The sequence below is a fragment of the Planococcus citri genome, chromosome 4 (genome assembly GCF_950023065.1).
Source record: "Planococcus citri chromosome 4, ihPlaCitr1.1, whole genome shotgun sequence".
Taxonomy (NCBI): Eukaryota; Metazoa; Arthropoda; class Insecta; order Hemiptera; family Pseudococcidae; genus Planococcus; species Planococcus citri.
The window spans coordinates 40,997,811-41,018,589 of NC_088680.1; the positions used below are offsets into that span (position 1 = coordinate 40,997,811).

Here is a 20,779-nt window from a genome sequence, read left to right on the forward strand (position 1 = left end):
ACTCTTGACTATAAATCGCTCTCTCGCCACTTCTAACTATACCTACTAAAATACAGATCCACTAGAAAAAAAATTACTCCCCCGCCTCCTCAAGGTTTTTAAGGAAACCATTTTTGAGTGAAAGTAAATCTAGCGATGCAAATCCGAGCCAATATGTCATTTTGTAATAATGTACTGATATCGAAAATTGAAAATCGTCTCTCATCATTACAAACCCATGTTCACAGGACAATTTGGATGGAATTTATAAAGGGCTATTCCCGGGTAAAATAGGTGAGATGCTCCTATCTTCGGATTTTTGAAATTTTGATTGAACATCGTTGTGTACCTGTAAAAAAAAAAGTTGGATCCAAAGAATTTTCCCTCGCCTCAGCCCCCCCCCAAGCCCACAATGACGAAAAAACGAATTTTTCAGTGAAAAAAATCATAAGTACATATATAGATACTTCAACGAATTTTGAATGAAAAATTTTCGTCACGTGAATTTTTTCAATGCATCCAACTACGTTACACAAAATTTTTTTCTTCTAAGAATACGGTTAGATGAATAGGTACTACATATTATTGGAAATTTTTTCAAATTTTCCCTTCAGGTGGGTGATGTTTGAAAATTCGAAAAACTCTGAAAAATGTGTTTTTTTGGGTTATTACAACTGTATTTTCATGATCCTGAATCATTGTAACTTTCTCAGGGTGTCTACCAGGTCGCAAAGGTCGCGATTTTTACCAAAAGTCATCAAAATGTTGCGAAAAATCGTCCAGACTTTAAATTTGAAAAACTTCTCGTATTATTCTGTCAAATGCCCAATTAGCATTTTAAATAACCATATAAATTCAAAATGTCGAAAGCTTTCGCTCGGGCATATTTTTTTCTTTTTTTTGCCCAAAGGTTGAGTCTTGAAGGTAGAAAAATTGACTTCTCACATCACAAATGATGTTTTTTCACGTCTGAGGAATTGTAAATTTTCGTCTCTCGAGTGCTTTTGCTCTCCCTTTGTTCGAGCCATTTTTGTGTTTTTTTTATAATTTTCTGAATATTATTGTTAGATTGCTGGAGGATCAGGACCGTCGAGAAGGGGGCAAAGAGGACAGTTTACCCTGGATTCGCTCAAATTTTTTGCTTTTCTATGTCACATGGAAACCTGTTAAAGTTGTCCAAAAAATTCCCCCTCCCCTCCAAAACAGTGCGAACTTCATTGGAAACCTAGGTTTTTTTTTCGTTGAAAAATGAGTGGGAAGGGGTACTGAAAAAAGGCCGCGAAAAGTCGCGATTTTTGAATATCAAATTTTGGTAGACACCCTATTCATCCTCATCTTCATCACTATCCTATAAAAAACTTTCTAAAAACACGAATTTCAAAAAAAATATAGTAGTTCGTCGTGATACTTTTCTGAGACCACCAAGTATTCTTGTATCTTGTGATAGGAGTTTTTCCATGAAGAAAGGAGTGGAGAGGAGGAGAGGGAAAGGGATGATGGTACTAACCTTGATTGATGAAAGTACCGGGGGGAGGAAGGGGTGATGAATAGCGCTATATTGAAGCATTTTTCACATTTTAGGGAAACCTCCTCCCCAAATGTGGTCCGTAGTGCTATCCAACTGTAAATCTAATTTCATATTCGTGTTCAGGGGGTTCAATTCGTATGATAAGGATACCCATATTGCCAATTTTTTGCCTAAAAATTGGGGAGGGGGTGTCCTTGCTCAGTGCCCATGGGCTCCAAATGAGGTTTTCGAGTAGTTGTTTCGTTTTCTGCTGTTTTTAGAGGCTGCATGCAAAATTTCAGAATTACTTAACCGGAAGTAGCACTTTTTTGGAGATTCCATGACCCAAAAAACACATTTTTGAGAATTTTTTCAGGTTTGAAAAATTACCCACTTGAATGAAAAATTTGAAAAAAAAATTCAAAAATATAAGGTAGGTACATATTTATTGAAACGTATTTTTGAGAGAAAAAATTTTGTGTGCGGGAATTACAAATAAGTTTGAAGATATGGCGGTTTCAAATTTTATTTGGTGAATATCTCCCCCTGGAGAACCAAAAAATTTTGAAAAAATTGACGTGGCCAGACTCGTGTCTCTTTTATATTTATTTTGGGTGAAATCAACGTTTTTCATTCAAATTTCGTCAAGATATGATTTTTTCTTTGAAAAACAGTTTTTTTGTCATTGTGGGCGAGGGAGGTGGGGTAAGGTATAACTTTTTAGGTTCAATCAATTTTTCTAGAGGTACTCAACAATGTTCAATCGAAGTTTCAAAAATCCAAGGACAGCGGCATTTCACCAATCTTATCCAGGAATACACTCTCTGGGTCATTCCTGCCAAATCGGCGGATTTTTGCACGAAGAGTCGTCGATTTTTTTTAAAAAATCGGATCATGTGTAGAAGTCATCGAACGATGACGAATGACGTAAACCGGACATTTTTTCAATTTTTTTCTGGCGGAGCTGTAGGACTTTAAAGTTCTTCTAAATGGTCAAAAATTGAAAATTTCAGTTACAAATTGCTCCGGTTGTACGTGGTAGAATTTTGCACGTTTTTTTCAAATAGTATTGCTTATTTGAAAGAGTAATTGACGAATGATGTCAAAATCAGTGTTCCCACTTTAAAAAACCTAAAAAAATCGATTTAAAAACTTATAATTCAAATACATATAACCATGATCTCGACGAGTAAAAATTTTGAAGTAATTCTCAGTTTTGGTCTTTTTTATGTAAAATATCATAGGTATCAAAAAATTGGACTGGCATTTTTTTTTCGTTTTCTAGAAAAAAAAGAATTACAAGTTTTACACTTATTGCAAAAATACCATTGGAAACCTGAAAAAATGAAAACTTCTGCATTTTTGAGATATTTTACGAATGTGTAGACAAACATGTGACACCCCTCCCCCCCAGTTTGTCAACGAATTGACGAGAAATGCCATTTTTCGTGCTATAATTTTCAGAGTGAAACATGTTGAAAAAATTTCGCCGCCGTTTTGAACAAAAGCAGGAATCATGAAAAATGAATATTTTATTGCATTTTTGAAATATTTCACTAATATGTAGACGGACATGTGAAATAATCTCGCCTCCCCCCCTCAAGTTGTCAATTAATAACATCCCACTTTACATAAATACGTGAATCATATTATGGATTGCGTCCTCATAAATTTTTTGCTAAAGCAAATGTACTAGACAATGTAATGTAGGTCTAGGCAGCGACTGCGTACGCGGACAGCGGGTAGCGGGCAGATACAGTAGTCGTACATTGTACAACGTTCAGTACAAAAAGCGTTATGCTGTGAAACAATAGCGAGCTTAATTTCACTGTGAAAATTTCATTCAAATTTTCGCCGCTTCAACTGCGCGAATTTCACTCCATCAATCCGAAACCGTTCTTTCTCCATTCTCCGCGTTTGATGATATTTCAGTTTCACGTAACGTAGGTACTTTATTTTATTTACCTGAGTATTCGTTAGACAGACCTACACACACACTTACGGGAAACGCCGGAAACGGAAATGGCTTGGAAAAAACAACGGCGACGAAGACGACAACCTAGTACCATCAACTACGACTGCTACTATTATTATTACTAAAGTACGTTAATTTTGTTGGAAAAAATTATTCGCGACGACTTATTTATTACGCGTTTGTAGCATTGTATTGGTAGGTACTAGGTACCTCACGAGTGACCACTCTAGTCTCTAGTTGCATGTCCGAGTGTATGTGTAGGGCTAGGCATGTGAATGAGCTAAGTACATGGTATGTTGTAGGAAATATTATACATACTGTGGAGTGTACATAATTAAAAACGGACCCTCAGGCTCAAGTGTGGCAATTTTTTTTGCTTTGTTTGTGCACCAGTAAGTTTGGAAAGCCATTCTGGAGACACGATCGAGAATCTCGGCTCTCGACAATTGGGCTGTACTGTCATCACTCGCAGCGAAATATGCGAAATGCGAATGTAAATGCGAATCTACATACTCTGTAACAGCTACGAGTACATAAAGTGAACAGCTGTGAAGTGAATGAACGAGAGGAGTCGAGTATAAAACCTGTAAAATCTCGATTTTGTCGCTACTCGCTTTATATCGATGCCGATGCTGATGCTGTGCGGTCGCAGCGTCGTCGTCGCATCCAGCGCCAGCCACCAATCAAGAACGTGATCTCTTAAAACTCGACACGAAATAAAGAACGAGTAACCTGCGTAATTTCTCTTTCTATCGTCATCGCCTGTATGACCATGGCCATGGCTATGGCTATTATACGAAGTATATCTATAATCAAAGGCTATGGGTATTATTGGTACGAGTCGGTTGCATCGTATTTCTACCTCTACCGCCACCTCTACCTCTACCTGTATCTACACTCGATCGAATCCACACTCGAACAGCTTCTGTAAATAAACGTAAATGCGAACGCTAACGCTCGCGATTGTGTCGTATCACGTGCTTTCACTCCCAATAATTTTCACTTTCTTTCGAGTTTGATAATCTCTTTCTTTTATTCTTTCTTTCTTTATTTCTTTGTTTTGTGGCGATGGTGATGGCGATGGCGATGGCGACGACGTTACAGTACATTATTTACTTAGAGACTACGTAGATAGGTATTCAGCCGTGCATGATGCAGCGTACATGCCATAGATAGACTGGCAGGCGAAAAGGCGACATGTTTCCCACGCCCAAAAGAGTTTTCTGTGTAGTGTGTAACATTGATGGGGCTAGGATGTATGTGTGTGTATGTCGTAAATTTAAATAGGTACCTATCATCTTATTTGCAAGTGAGCCCTATTCATTTAAGACGTTTTCAGGCTGAGTTTATCGTTCAATACATAAGTAGGTAGGTATCTACAATATTATAAAAGAAGACGAAAAAGTACTAGTGAATACCAGAGGAGTGCTGAACGTGGGGTTGTGAGGGGGAGGAGGGTCTCACCACCCTCCAAAGAGAAAAATATTAGCAAAAAATTGGAAATTTTTGGCATAAATTGGGTGAATTAGAAAAAGTTGGGAAAGTTGGGAATTGGTGAGAAAAATTTGTGTAAGTTGGAAAAATCAGAGAATTACCGAAAACCATATGGATTTTTACTTCCTGAGTATTATAAATTTCCAAGTGTAGAAAAATTGACTTCTCACATCAAAAATAATGTTGTTTTAGGGACTTGAAAGTTTCCGAAAGAACTTCTCTTCATTCCTGTCAAAACTGCTAGAAAATCCCAATTTTTGCTAAAATACAAAAAATAGCATAATTTTTTCATCAAGCAAACAATTTCTAATTTTTCCAAAATTGTTTTTTTTTTTTTTTTTGAAAACCGAAGATTTTGTTCTGAAAAAAATTGAGAATTGCGAATTTTTGAGAGCTTTTGTCCTCGCATTTTCTGTAAACTGAAAATTTTGGGCCTTTATTCCTATTTTTGATCTCATAACAATTTCCTGAAAATGCTGAAGTCACGGAAATCAACTTTTTGCATCCGTAATAAAGTTATTCTGCGCTTCGAATAATCAATTTTTCTTAATTTTTGTCCTCGTTTCGCTCGGGCAGATGTTCAATGTTCATCCTCACTCTGCGCAATTTTTCAAAAATTTTCAAAAATTAAAAAAATAATTTGAGAAATTTTGGAAACACGACCAAATTAATAGAAAAATTCAAATTTTTTGTGCATTATAAAAAAATTCTAATCTTTGAAAATTCAAAACTAGCCTATTCAATATTTTTGTTTCCAACTCCCTTTTCAAAATTTGTTCGAGCCACATCTGACCAATTGGCTGGAAAAATAGAAGGAGGAGGAGGGGAGTCTGAAGTAAAAAGTTGATAAAATCTGTCGAAGAAAGTTATGAAATTTCAGTCTCATACCCTCGCCCCCTTCTCAACACATGACTTCGTCATGCCTCTGGCTTGGGCATTCGACTGTTGTAATCATTGAAGAACTTTGATGATTGCCGCTACGGTATGAGCGAGATCTCAGCACGCAAATGTCAACAAGTGAGATGCATCATAATGTTTGTAATGTACATATGATACGCACGCTCGAAAACCTACGACTTATGATTAATGTAGGTAATAGGTATATCTATAATCAAAGCCTACGACCTATTATGTAAGGCTACCTACCGTCAGTCAAAGCAAAAAGTAAACAGTAAATGTAAATACTCGAACTATTACTAAATAGGTAAGCGTATCTTAGTTTTTATCTAGAGCGATGTAGGTAGAGGTACATGCAACGTTGTGTCACGCTACGGTACGCTAAGCTACGCGACGTCAAGCTAAACAAAGCTGTGGCGAGTGCTTGTGAGAGAAAAAGAAACAATTTCTCTAATTTCAAACGGATGATTATTGACACTGAGACACTGACACTGACAATGACACTAAAAATACGAGTGTTAGCGTTAATACACGTGTACTTGTGTGGTGTGGTGTCGGTGTCATTCAACCTAACGTCTCGCAGGAGCAAGAGCAAAGCAACTAGAAAATACGTATAAGCGCTAGCATGTCATTATATTCCGTTTTGATTTTAATTTTGGACCCTCCTCGCAGCAGTCACAATTTTTTAAAAAAAATTACTCCACTTTGGGAACCCCTTGGCTCAGCTTGCTGAATTGCTAGGAGGCTCGAAAAATTTTTTTTTTTGGTAGTCTCCCACTCAAAGTAACTTCCTCGCCATAGTCATATCAAAATCCAAGATAAATTATGGTTTTTATTTCGATCCACCCTGGTAGACGTACATAGACATACTACATAAGCATAAGCATATGCGTCAATGTATGGTTTTTGAAGACAATCGCTCGGTGGTCTCGAAGGCGATGCGACAAACTATCTACTTCTACTACTACTACTGCCACCGCCGCCGCCTCCACTGCAATTGTATTGTAAAACGCGACGCAATGGTAATGGTATTGATATATACCAGTACCTTTACCTATATTAAAAGAAAGTCAAGTGCACGCGTCCATGTCCGATATTTCACGAGGAATAACAGCATCATCAGCAACAGCAACAGCCGTCGCAGCCTCTCAAACACGGCCATCATTTACTGCGACGAGAATCCATTAGTTTTTTGGGTCGTGAAATTGTTATTGTTTGATAAAGCAGAACGAACTAGGAGCGAGTAAAATTACAACTACGACTACGAGTAACGTCTGCAATTTTCACGACGATGCGATGATTTGCTTTCTTACCCAAGTATACTACGAGTAGGTACCTATCTATGTACTTGAGGTAGGCACTTGTACACCAATACATCATCATTTTAGGTACGTATCAGCTGCTGACATGTAAGTAGATAGTCAGATGACCCTCCCCCCTCCGTCGATCCTTCACGACAACTTTTTTTGACCCCCCTAGGTGTTTCAAAATCAACATTGTCTCTTTTTTACGCTTAAACAATGCATCCAGCTTCATAGATCGTTTGAAAGTATACGAGTATTCTATCTAAATTATCTTTCACCGCAGAATTCAAATTTTGGGTCAATTTTTGCGTCTAGACCCCGATGGAAGGGGAGGGGGTGGTACTTTACTGGAATTTGACGGAAATGGGATGTAAGTCGAGCATGGTATCGAAATCAAGGTACTTTGTGGTGAAAATCACGATTTTGATGTTCACATATTTGGTTTGTTGTCCAACCCCAAGGGCTCCAAAGGAGTTGGTGCTAAATTCAAATTTGTGGAGAAATGTTTGAAAGGTCCCATGTGGTGCCATAATCCTGGTTTCTACGAGTAAAAAACACTATTATTTAAGGTTCGTTTAGTTGTACGATCCTTCATCCTCTAAAAAAATGAGCTCGAATTGTCTCAAATTTGCGATGAATTATTGAGATTGGGACTAAAGTTGAAGTTTACACAAATCTACTTGCCTTTCCATCAAAAGACGAAAATCAGTTCATTATTTTTCATTGGTTTCCTCCTATAATGCTTAATAAATTTTCAATATAGGAATTCAAGTCGACGAAATCTGAAATTTCATTAGTCAAAATTTGAAATTTTAGTCGTCGTACTTATTTTAATATTTCGGTCGTTTTAATTCAACTGCATTACTCCCCCCTCGTCATCCTCCCAAATAGAGATTTGCTTTGCGACGTTACTAAGCGCTCGACAATCAAGTGTGAGTCAACTGTTTTGAAGTGGAATATGAGACATTCGAGGGAACGTCGCGAAGTGCCAGTGATACCGGTTGAGATGAAATTGCGCCTGATGTGTTGGTGGGTATGCAACTACCATTGCACTGTGTACTGTTTCTCTGAAGAACATTTCCCTTTCCACCTGCAGGCGAGTTAAAAACAAAATTATTTCCCGGATCGTACTTTAGCGCGTGGCTTGGTTTTTTCCACGGCGTTGTCGTGGGAAAATTCTTACCAACCCCCGGCTCGGTGGGTGGAATTTTTCTTCGGCTCTGTCGTAGTAACATTCTTTTTTATGCGAACTCAATGGGTGAAATTTTTTGTGCAGGTTAATTTTTTTTTTCATTTTTAATGTAATTTTTTCACGAATTAAGATACAAAAAATTTTATTGAGGCGTGAAAGTGAATTATTTAATAAACAATCAATGAATTTTTTTCCTGAAAGTTGAAGTAGAAAATTATAACAAGTGCATGAACGAATACCATGGAAGAAGTAGGCAGCGTCTGTGGAAAACGTTTATTCAAAACTTTCATTATATTATTAAAAATACATAACACAGCGAGCTTAACTTATTATAATTATTCTAAACAAAAACTTGAGTACTTATGGTATTGGTTACCTATACTTAGAAATGAATTGATCTCTTAGGCTACTTAGGCTACCAGAAATCTCAAACTTACAGAACTAGGTACATACTTAATGATAACGTAGGTATGGGATTGTACCACATATTTGCATACTTGGTGAAGAATGTAGGAATTATGCATTCAAATGTGAAACTCTCTATTCACACTTGAACACGAGTCTTTCATTTTTTTGCCATGCAACTTACAATTAAACAAATAAATGTGAACACAAGCAGTGCCATGTTAAGTACATACAAAGTCACAGCCATACAATAGTGGTAAATACAAATAGTAGGAGATGAAAACTAAAATTAGGTTTAGTAGGTTCCACATAATATAGAATCGAGTTGTAAAATTATGCATGTAAGTATAGGCCTACATAATATTAAAATTTCTGAAATTTATCACACATATCAGTCAATTATTCCTTTTTTCCCTAAAATTTCCTCAATTTTTTGATGTTTTTAAAAAATTATTTTAACGTTTTTCTTGTTCTTTATGTACTTTTAACACGTTTGTAACAGTTTTTTTTTTTTTTTTTTTTTTTTTTTTAGTAATTTTCATCAAATTTTATAGAAATTTCGTTCTATACTTTTCGTCATTTTCACCGATTCTAAATCTCTTATGCTGTGTTTTCTGTTTTCAACACTTTTTCATGCGATTTTTATCAAATTTAGCAGAAATTGGACGATGTGCTTCAACTTGAAAAGCATAGTTTATTCTTTATCCCATTCTGATTCTATGTAGAACCCACTGTAGTAAGTATATTATGTACATGTATGTACATCATATTTTTACAAGATTAAGTACATACGTATATTATTGTAAGTAGATATAAGCAACAATCACACGATCCCTGATCTCTGGTCCCTGATCTAAATCATTAATCAGAATCTTTCAGGTTCAGGGTCAAAACTGCTGGAAACAAATTGGTTGACAAAAATACTGAAACTAGAACAATTTTCAGTACCAAAAGGGTAAAATGCCCCATGTCCTCGAATGTTTGAAATTTTGACGAAACATTGTTCGGTATCTTGATATCTTGAAAAAAATGTTGGATACGAATAATTTTCCCCCACCCCTCATACTTCAACGAGTTTTGAACAAAACATTGTGAATTAATCCGAAATATATAAAAATAACACGAGTCTGGTCATGTGAATTTTTTCAAAATTTTTTGGCACCCAGAGGTAAGATATTAACAAAAAAAAATTGAAACCGCCATATTTCCGAACCTATTTCAAGCACACGAAATTTGTTTTCTTCCGTTTTTTCAAATTTTTTCTCCAGGTGGCTCATCCTCAAAAACTCAAAAATGTGTTTTTTTTTGTCATGGCACTCTATAACAGTATAAAATCAAACAACTTCTTGAAAACTTCATTTTGAGCCCATGGGCTGTCCCTCCCCCAATTCCCTGGTACGTAAAGAAACGCACTGATTCTGGTACCTATCTGTTGGCCGCAGACCGAAGTTTCACGAACTTGAGGAATTTGTAATACTTGAGCCAGGGTATATAAATGTAGTATACCACCCCGTTACACATAGGTAGTAATTACCCAAGTAAGCTGGATTTTATGGCGCTGAAGTGGTCTCTGTGTTGACCGTCGATTTATGTACTAGTACTTGTACGTTTAATTAGCATCATTTTCGTGGAAGTAATTGCGATCCATTGGTTATTAAGAGAGTCGAACCAAGTCAAACCTAAATTGTATTTGGCGTTTAAGTTGGCTCGATGGCAACGTGAATACCACCAACCACTTTCATAATCAGCGGCACAATTAGTGTTATTGCTGGTGTCGTGATCCGAATCTGCGGTGCTGAATGACATACCATCATGATGTTGAAAAGCGTTAGTGGCGGTACCGGAGAATCCTTGCACGTGTAACTTGTAATCTTGGTGGCGCGAAGCCACGCTAAACGTATCGTACTCGGCGAACCATTGTTCTCCTTTTGCATCCTCAAATTCGATCCTGAGCCCCGTATCGTTAGCTGAGGTCAGTCTGTGAATTATCTCGTTTCCCAACCAAAATTCACCTAAAACAACCATACACATGTTACTATGTAAAGCCACGTGCCAACGCTAATCAGTAACCTATGAGCGGATGGAACTTACCTCGTAAATTACCGAAACCATGCGCGTATTCTTGCCAATTTCTATTGAAATTTATTTCGCCAGTCGTTCTTCGTTGAATTACGATGTAAGCCTTGGACGAACTCGAGGTCTGAGCAGTGGCAATTGCGGTGCTATCTGCTTTAACTGTGCGTTTCTCGCAGTACACCAAAATTGGCGAACCATCGTCAACCGATATCATATATAAGCCGGATCCTCCATTAACGTGACTGCAATCTGTGGTAGTTGACAGAAATGCATATATTGAGTAAGCATAGGTCTAATTTTGTAATGTCCATAATAATATACTCGTAGTATAAGTATTAAAGTGGATCGGAAAAAATTCATAGTCTTCGATTTTGCCGAAATTGAAGTATGTTGGAGATTTTAAGTTGAAATCATCCCAACAAAAAGTTCAGCTCCCCAAGTGCCCTTACGGTGGAACTTGAAATCATCAAATGCGATAACTTGGATTGAATTTTGACGAAAAAATGAAAAACCCCATCATTACACTCATGTAAAATTTTTCCGCCAAAATTGTAATTTTAATACTCCCCCCCCCCCCCCTCCATCGTAGAGGACTCAAAATGGAATCAAATTTTCAAATCAATGAGTCAAGGAGATACAGAAATTCAAATTAAATTTTTTGGAGGGGAAAGGTTGACCGAGATACTGCAGAGATGTAATACTATACACAAAAATGACAGAAAATCGCATTTTATCTACAAAAGTGAGCCTACTTTGAGCTCAGCTCTCTGTACAGCCAAGGGAGGTAAGCATTTTAAAAGCATGAACCATCAAAGCAGTTCATAAGCAGAAAGATAATGCAAAAACTCTCTTGCAATCAGCGAATAGCTGATGACTTGCTTTGCTACATGACTTGCTTCTCCAAAATCTCGGCATTTAATGACTGATTATTACTTTTTACATTGAAAGAAGTAAATTTCGCTCGTATTCCAACCTATACCCCTCCCCCTTTCCCGAAAGCGCAGAAAAGGGGGTTGTGTATGTAGACATATGGTGGTCCTTAAATACATGACAAAAAAATAAATCGCGATTTCTTCTGCTCCCAGCTCTCCAAGTGGTGACCTCTAATAAAAAAATGATTCCCTATTTTTTTCCATTTTTAAAAAACGCGGGCTACAATGGGCCTCTCAATTTTCAAAAATTTGAAAAAATTCAACTTCAAAACAAAATTTTTGAAATTCGACAATTTCAAGTTCTTACACTTGAAAAGTCTCTTTTGAGTAAAGTGAACTTTCATGAGAATATTAACTCCTTCCCTAGACAACCAAGTCGGTCCCCTAGAATAGCTGAAATTTTTATTTTACATTGAATTTCAGCTATTTTAGGAGGTCAGCTTGGTTTTCAATGGAGGGGGCTGACATCTTCATGAGATTTTATTTTACTCAAAAGAGATTTTTTAAGATAACATAATTTGAAATTTTAAAACTTTTCAGTGAATTTGTGTTTTATTAAATTTTTGAAAATAGATGGGCCCGCCGCAGCTCGAGTTTTTTGAAAATGGAATAATAAAAAATAAGGAATTATTTTCTCACTAGAGGTCACCACTTGAGGGGTTGAGAGGGAGAAAAAACCAACTTCGAAAATGAGGACCACCCTAATGTAGAACAACTCTAATTTGGAAACGGGATATTTTCAAAAATGCACAAATTACCTTTCGGTAGTTGTCGAAGGAAATCGGCATATTGATTTTTTATTGAGAACAGCTGGAACAACGGTGACAAGGAGGATGATGATACGCCTACGCTGCCATTAGCTGCAACATTGTCCAACACGTACGGGTAACTGGAAGATTGTTGAGCCATCGTCACATTCTACATGGTAGTAATTTTCGTTTTGAGTGATGATTGACCACGGGACGAAAAAAATGCGAGAAAAACAAACGAAACAAACTCCAGTTAATGATCTGATAGAGTACCTTATCTTGCTATATCATTAATGTATGCATGCAAAGTACCTACAATAGAGAAGGAGCGAGTTTTCTTACCTGCAGCATAAAATTAGTGCACGAATTGAAAGATGCCACTGCTTGATCCAGTTTTTTATCGTTAATATTGAGGTGTGATTCAAAATCGAGGAGTTTGGATTGCGCTTTGGACAAATTCTCAGCCACCGTTGATAAGAATGTCTTGTCATTTTCCTGAAATAATAATAAATCTATTTGTACTCGATTGGGCTAACTACGAGTAATTAAATTGGTAGAAAAAAAATGAATGAGTCTCACGATTTTATGAGCCATTTACAATATTTTGTTTTGAAATTCAACTTGAATTTTTTTTTACGAAATCAAATGATTTTTTTTCTTCAAGATTTAGTTTTATTTGTTGCTAATTTCAGATTAACTTTTTTTTTCGATTCCAATGTTTGCCCATCATGGAAACTTGGAGAACATCCAAAAGATTGAAATTGCCTAGCATAGGGTAGGGTAGAGGGTACTTCAGTGCATGTTCACAACACTACGAAATGAACTAGTGACCACCAGCTGAGTTCAGACTGCCCTCTCCCCGAAAAAAGTTAATGGGTATTACGAGTAGATATCCTACCTGATGTTGTCGAGTCAGCGAAAGGTTGGCGATAATCTGAGCCAGAGAAAATTCCAGTTTGGATATTTCTTTTCTCAAGACGGGTGTGACGTTGTCAAATTTCGCTTCGATGTTTTCTACCGACTCCAACAACTCCAGCATGGACGAATGTAGTTTTTCTTGCCCTTTATTACGGAACGTTGCATCGTGTAGTGATTTTTCCAACTTTTTCACGCGTTTTTCCAGATGTACTACGGCACCAGCATCTTGTTCTCGAGGTGCATAGTCATCTTCATTGTCTGGGTGGTTTTTGTCGCTGTTGTTGTTGTCGTTTTCTTGGTACCGGCGACGGCGACGTAGACGGCGCACTTCGTTTCTTTTATGACTGTAATCACGACGGCGACGGTGTCGCGTTGTCGTGAAAACTTGCATTTCTAACGGATTTTCATTCATCACGACCATTTTCTGCGCAAACGTAAAAGAAAACGGATTAAAATGGGTTGGGTTGGTCTAACTGCGAGTAGGGAAGTGGGTAGGTGGGATCGGAAGCTAGGTGGGTAGGTTGGTAGGTCAATAAAATTATGCGATTAGGTATAATTAATATCGCGCTCACCTTGAAGATGGCCAAACGTTGGCTTTTTTTCAACGGTTTCACCACTTCGGACCAATCATACGTCAAAAATGTACGAATCTATGTAAATTTGAACCAAAAACAAAACAGGAAAAAAAATGAGAAAAACAAAAATAACCTCCCGTTTTTATAATAAAGGCAAGCGTTAACTTGGATCATTAGCTGTATCAGCTGTATGTATGTACACTCACCTGTTGCGTCAAGTTAACCAGTTTAGCAGCGACGCTAGATGTTGACTGCTTGGAAGTATCAACGTCTTGCGCTAAAGTCGCCAATTTAGCGTCGTATTTGGTGGCGTCCGTTTTCAAATGCTCTACGTCGTGCCTCAGGCTGACCACGTCGTTTTGTAGTATCGAAATATCGGTCGAGATGGTCTGGCGTTGCTGCAAAGCGACCGTTGAATTGAATGATTTCGCTAATTCGGCCATTTCGACGCGAATTTCGGAAATCGAATTCGATAGCCACTCGAAGGTGAGTCGCTCGTTTTTCTTTTGATTGCCGCATCCGCTTGAGCTGGAGGTCCCGGTCGCTGCCGTCCCTCCGACGTTTTCTTCTGAACAGGCTTCCGATGGAGCTTTTGCTTTCACCGAATCTAACTCCATTCTGTAAAACAATCCAGATACATACCACGTGTTAGAGAACATTATCGTTATTTGAATAGGTTGAAAAGTTGGCCAAATATGGCCTCAGTATGTATGAGCGTTGAGAAATCATATTTATGATCAACTGGGGAGTGTGTTTCTTTGGATATCGAGTGACTCAAGATTGGTATAAACATTACACACTAACAGAGGAACGCGTCACACTTACCAACTTTGCTACATAAGTACGTACGTACACTGTACAGATAGGTTACCAGTGTGGTCATTTTTTTATTTTTTTTTTCGAATTTTAATGGACCTTAGCAAAAAATAGAGGCCCAAATGATCTGAATAAGACGCAAGAAAATTTTTTGATAAACGTTTGATCTTTTCTGGCTCGAGCTCAAAGTTTTAAAAACAAAAAATTTTGTATGTTTTTCAGTTTAGGTGGTCTTCAATCGCTCAATTTCCACTTTTCATCATCTTAAAAGAAGATCAGATGATTATGGTACTAAATTATCAAATTTTAAAGGAACCCATTGTTACAGTTTTGAATACGTATATTAACAAGTGAAAAAACGATATTTTTTATGTGAAGAGTCTATATTTTTTAGCTTCAAACTTTTAAAATTTAAATTGAGGACAAAAGCTTTAGTAGATTATAATTATGTATTTTTTAAAATGAGAAGTCAATTTTTCCATCATTGGAATTTTTAAAACTTCAAAATTCGTACACATTTTTTTGGTTCAATCAATTTTTAAACTTTTTTCAAAACATTTGTACCAAAAATTTTTCATTATTTTGCCAACAGCATAAAATTTGTCAATTTTTGGTCAAGTTTTCTCAATTTTTTTCGAACAATTTCGCGTAAGTAACGCGTTAAAATCAAAAACATTTGTCCATTTTTGTTGTCAATTTTTCATTTTTTTTGATCGAAAAATTTCACTCATGTCGTCAGTTGGCATTCTTGAGCAGTTCTAAACAGTTGAAAATTCTCATAAACTTTTAATGATTTATTGTGGTAATTCACCTACCTAGTTGGTTTTTATTTGCTATCCAGAAGTTGTTAAAATATTAACTTCGCCAACTTCCATAAAAAAAATGAATTTGCCAACTTTTCCAGCTTTCTAGAAGCCCATGGAGCTAGCTTCCCTCCTGCCCCCTTTGGTTTCGTCCTTGGCGATACGTAACGTCAGTGCAGCGCAACCAAGTGCAACTTGTGAGCTGAAGCCACGTCGAGTTTGATTTTTAGAAGCGTGAGAGATAACGTAAAAATCATTCAGTACCTCTACCTAGCACCTACCTAAATCTACAGAGTGGTACATACATAGTACATACGTATGTAGTACCATACATTCGGTTTTTAGATGTAGACTGTAGAATTACACATGATGACCGTGGACCTGGGTAAATCGAAAATCATAATCTAGTGAACTTGTTCCTACTTAACTATACCTACTTCATGCTCAGTGATGGCAAAACTTTTGCGTTTCAGTTCTTCAGTTTCAGTTTTAGTTCCACTTTTTTCCCATCAAATTCGTTATATTGTAGAATAGTTGGGAATCCCTTAGCTTGTGTGAAATATCTTTCTTTCCCTATCAATGAGAATAAAATGGTGGTTTTACAGATAAGATTATCTGAGCTCCGATGCATCGATAATATTTTATTTCACCTCTCTGTCTCTGTGACTGTAGTATTTTTCGTTGCCGTGTAAAGACGTACATATTTTTTCCTGCGTAATTTTTGCATATTTTTTACTTGTAATTTCTTGATGTATGATTTCGAGAATTGAAATGATTTTGAAGTGAATTTTCGCGAATTTTGATTTGATTGATTCAAAAGACTGAATTTTATTAATTGTTAGTTCGAGATCCTGGAAAATAAAGGTGTAATTATACTGCAAGAAGATGCCGGAAAGGTATTGGTCATGTGGCGACCATATCCTAATGCTACGAAATAGGTATCAGACTGTCGTTTTATGATTTATGCTTCAGGTAAAGGGTTTCCCCAAATTTTTTTACGTAATTTAGCTTGATTAAATTATAATTATACATTGAGAAATCGATGTATTTTGTGATATAAACTTATGCTAGTTTGAATTTTATCCATTTTTCGGTATGGGTCTGTCTTGACTTGAAATTTTTCCCTTAGGTACTGGTACTGTATATTTGAATACGTCATATTTATGTTTTATTTTTTATTACGTACTTTTTGAGATGATCTATCATAATCTTAATTATCCAATTTTCGATCTTCTTTATTTTTAATTACGAGTATTTTCAATCTAAATTAACTCTTTGGTACATGCTTTGCATGCGGATTTTTGTCCAACTAAAACTCATATTTTGTGTGTGTGTGTTTAGAAGTGCTTTTTATTTTCGTTTTTCAAAAATAGGATAATGGAATCGTGATTATTCCTGTTAGCTATAGTGTTGAAATTGTATAGGTATAAATTGTATAGAATAATTCTAGATTCCTACTTGTTTTTCATCTTATCCTAATCCTACCCACTTGATTCCTACCTAGTTATCCGAATTCCATTCTTTTTTTTCGATCCTACTTTCTTACCTACTTTACTCAAAATTCATTCCATTCTTTCCCCCTATGAATTATACCATTTATACCACAATATTCTGGAAATCTATTCAAAAATCAGTTAAGGCGTTTCGTTTGATAGCGGGCATCAACGGCACCTTTGTTTAGTATAGGCTACCTGGCTATAAATTTCAATTCGCAACAGCACATTGCACACCAATTGCTCCACCAGCCACCTTCAAACTTGGAAGGCAGGTGCTCAACTCGACTATACGTACGGCCGCTTGGGTGTTTAGTTGAGCGCGTATCCGCATCACGATGCGAAGGCGACTGCAAAATGTAAATCATTACCTACTCGTCGGAAGTTGCTAGTCGTAACTATACATAGACAACAGACAACGGCTAAAGCTACACAATTGAAACTTGAAAATTTAAAACATATACTTAACCTGTACCCCACCCCCTTCACCACTGGTGAAGTACCTAGTCTTGGACTTCCCATAAATTTTAAAAACGCAGAACGCAGAGTTTGGGGAAAAAAGTTTGGGGTAGATAGAGACTAACGAGTTGATAGGTGAATCTTTTCCAGCTTTTTGGGAGGAATGGGTTGATCCGCTGATACTCTATATGCTCATCAATATACATATTACGATACGTACGAATTTCTATAGCTCGTTATTTGACGAGAAATCAAAGTAATGCGAGTTACGATGGTTAAAATTGAGGTGAAGGGGGGGGGGAGGGGTCTGAATCTTTTTTTTTAAACAGACGGTTTCTGCACGTTTTGAAATTGAATTTTCACACTCGTTTGAATTTTTATTCCTTGATAGTTAAACGACTTGACTAAAAAACCTGTACCAACGGTGTAATTACAATTAGTGTAAGTAGATGTAGCTACTGATTTTTGATGCCTTTTTATTTCAAAAAACACAGAAATAATGATTAATGACGATAGACGATAAAAGTATACGACGACGATATACGACAAGGCGACGTTGAAACCTTTGCCTGGGGGTATGAATTTCGTGAGAATTCCAATCGTAATTGTGATCGTTTCGTTTGATTAAAATTTTTGAAACCGAAGCAATCAATCGATCAATTACCAGTACTTGATACAGTGCTTCCTCACTCGAATGTATGTACTCGTATGTAAGAAATAACAATAATTACACATGCTTACTTTATGTCTCTGATCTCGTTTCGTAATTGGTCGATTTCAGCGTCCTTATTTTGCAAATTACGCGCCACAGCTTCCAATTTACTGAAATCATCTTGCCTTTGAACGATCAACGCGTCTATTTGCGATTTGAGTTGCTGCAATTCGTTCGTTTCACTCGTCGCCTCCGCCGCCACCGCCAGCCATAAAAGGCAACACGATAAAAAAAATGCACGCCGAATCGCGATCATCATCGCAGCGGTTGATTGACGAGTACAATAATTAATCCGATATGTGTATAGCTATACGTTCAGCGTACACAAACACTCATAATTATACGAAATCGAAACGTATACGCGAATTAGCGCACAAGTATTAATTGCCGATTCGGTCGTAATATCGTCGTTTTACGATTGCACGACGGTGTGATACCTACGTAAAGTAATTAATCGTAAACGCAGCACTATATAATACACTGCACTGCACTTCACTTCACTTCACCATGTCATGCCTATGAGCATCTACAACAACGTACTGATGGCGAGACTGAAACATGTGTATCTGAATCCAAGTCGAAATCCGAATACGAGTCCGCTATACTATAATCCAGTATCCTGTATCCAGTATGCATGTTCTATGCTCGTAATCGCGTATCATAACAGCTGCTTTTGCGTTCGGCTACCGACTACCACCCCTAGTCCTAAGTAGTCCGAGATACGAGTCTTATTCGCTCCTACTGTACCTAGGTAGTTGGTAAAGGTATGCATTATCATCAACGGTTTTCTTCCGTAATAACATAACTAGGAACCACCGCCCTCCGTCGCCGGTCGCTACGCCCACGCAACGCGCAACGTACTTTTACTCGAATATTTACCAAGGGTACCCTTCGACACGATAGTCTCCAATTGGAATGCAACTACCCCACCCCCCCAACTTATATGTAGCCTACCTGGTCAAGTTGATTTTTAGATTTATGGTGAACGTTTGAAGTTTTTTATTTATGTTGGGGAAATCTGCTCCTCACAGAAAAGGGAGAAGAATTTCCATACCTATCCTCTCCAGCATATCAACTTCAGAAGCTCAAATTTTGGCCAAATAGGGTCTTCTAGTCTCTAGATGATTAACCCACTCACATCATCATTGGCCGGATCTGGCAGGGTGTCTTGACAGTCCTAAAAGTCCTGCGGTTGTCCTGCTTTTCAACAATTTTATAAAAAAAAGTAGGTACTGATTTTTTTTCCAATCGGACTTTAAATTTTCAAATTATTTTCTTTTTTTGTGAAATTTTGTAGAAATTTCGTTGTTTTTCCCATCTATTGTGTAAAAGCAGTCGTTAGCTGTTGGAAAAATACAAAAATTTTCAAATGAAACAATTTTCAGACCTCTCGAAACAAATTCCTCTACTATATTTTCCCTGTTGTTCATTTGTGAAGAACAAAAATGCATTTTTTTCAACGTTTAAGAACGTAAGGATGTCTACGAGAGGCCTCCAAAGTCGCTGAAGTTGTGGGTACAAAAAAGTGCAAAATTTCATTCAAAACCATCCAAAAAAAAAGGATAATTTTGCGTTGCAGCTTCTTCTGTCGCAAATTATTATTTTGGAGCCTCTCAAATCGTAAATTTTCAAAAGTTTGAAAATTCTTTCAAAAATTTTGCCCCTTTGCTTCACTTGGCCATGAAATGTTCTAATTTTCAAGCATCAAAAACTGAAAAAGAGTTCAAAAAAACACAAGAAAACAAAAAAAATTACTTACTAATAATTGAATGTTTTCTTTTTCATATTTTTTCCATGCATGATCGTACATTTGCATACCTACAATTCTTAATATCAAGTCGGAACTGTTGAAAGTTGGTCATTTCAAAACTTCCTTTGAAAAAATATAAAGAAGTGTAAACTTCATCGGAAAACCTGATGAGGAGGGGTGCTGAAAAAAGGGTCGAAAAAAGTTTGCTTTGGCACTCCCTCCGAAAAAATATTGGAATGTTTAAAAACATTTAAGAAAACGATTGACTGACGTGTAAAACATTGACCAACCCCCCCCCCCCCAGAAATCGCTAGTGTTTGAAAAATGCTCTACCAAAAGTCTTGCTAAAATGCTGCTTTTTCGTTTTGAAATTTTGTTGGATAGGTACCTTGTCCGGCCATCTGGTCAGAAAAGGGAATTTTTTACTATTTTTCTCATCTCATCTGTGAATTCAAAAATGGCTGTTTCTCTACACCAATATAAACTTGAGCAGCTGAAATTTTAGCCGAAGGGTCTATGCTCGATACCAAATCGACTAATACTAGCCTACCGTCGTCAGCCAGATGTGAAATTATCATCTGAAATAGAATTTTTTCCTTATGTGGTTGCTCATCGTGGGCGAAAAAATTCGATATCTGATGATATTTCGCTGAAAATTGGTGGATGGTTTTTTTTAGGTCCTTTTTCCTACTGTCCAAGTTTCATTACAATCGTCATGTCAGAGGGATTCCCTTATTTGGAAG

At 36.9% G+C, this 20,779-nt stretch overlaps 2 protein-coding genes across 3 annotated transcripts in view; one reads left to right on the top strand and one right to left on the bottom strand.

Moving 5' to 3' along the window:
* Positions 1–20,779, top strand: part of kcc (solute carrier family 12 member kcc) — a 650,839-nt gene that overhangs the window by 155,564 nt on the left and 474,496 nt on the right. The window contains exon 1 of one of the 2 annotated variants that reach the window (XM_065363361.1): positions 16,325–16,594. The exons of the other annotated variant lie outside the window; for it this stretch is intronic. Within the exon in view, the coding sequence (XP_065219433.1) occupies positions 16,579–16,594 (16 nt within the window). The 5' untranslated portion in view covers positions 16,325–16,578. Of the gene's footprint in view, positions 1–16,324; positions 16,595–20,779 lie in introns of those variants that run through there. 2 annotated transcript variants of the gene reach the window in all.
* Positions 8,608–19,111, bottom strand: LOC135844956 (protein scabrous-like). Its single transcript, XM_065363368.1, has 8 exons — positions 18,316–19,111; positions 14,210–14,621; positions 14,001–14,078; positions 13,409–13,852; positions 12,853–13,005; positions 12,520–12,679; positions 10,845–11,078; positions 8,608–10,765 (listed from the first exon to the last, which is right to left on the bottom strand). Exons 1-8 carry the CDS (start codon positions 18,543–18,545, stop codon positions 10,341–10,343), a joined length of 2,136 nt encoding a protein of 711 aa, XP_065219440.1. The 5' UTR covers positions 18,546–19,111; the 3' UTR covers positions 8,608–10,340.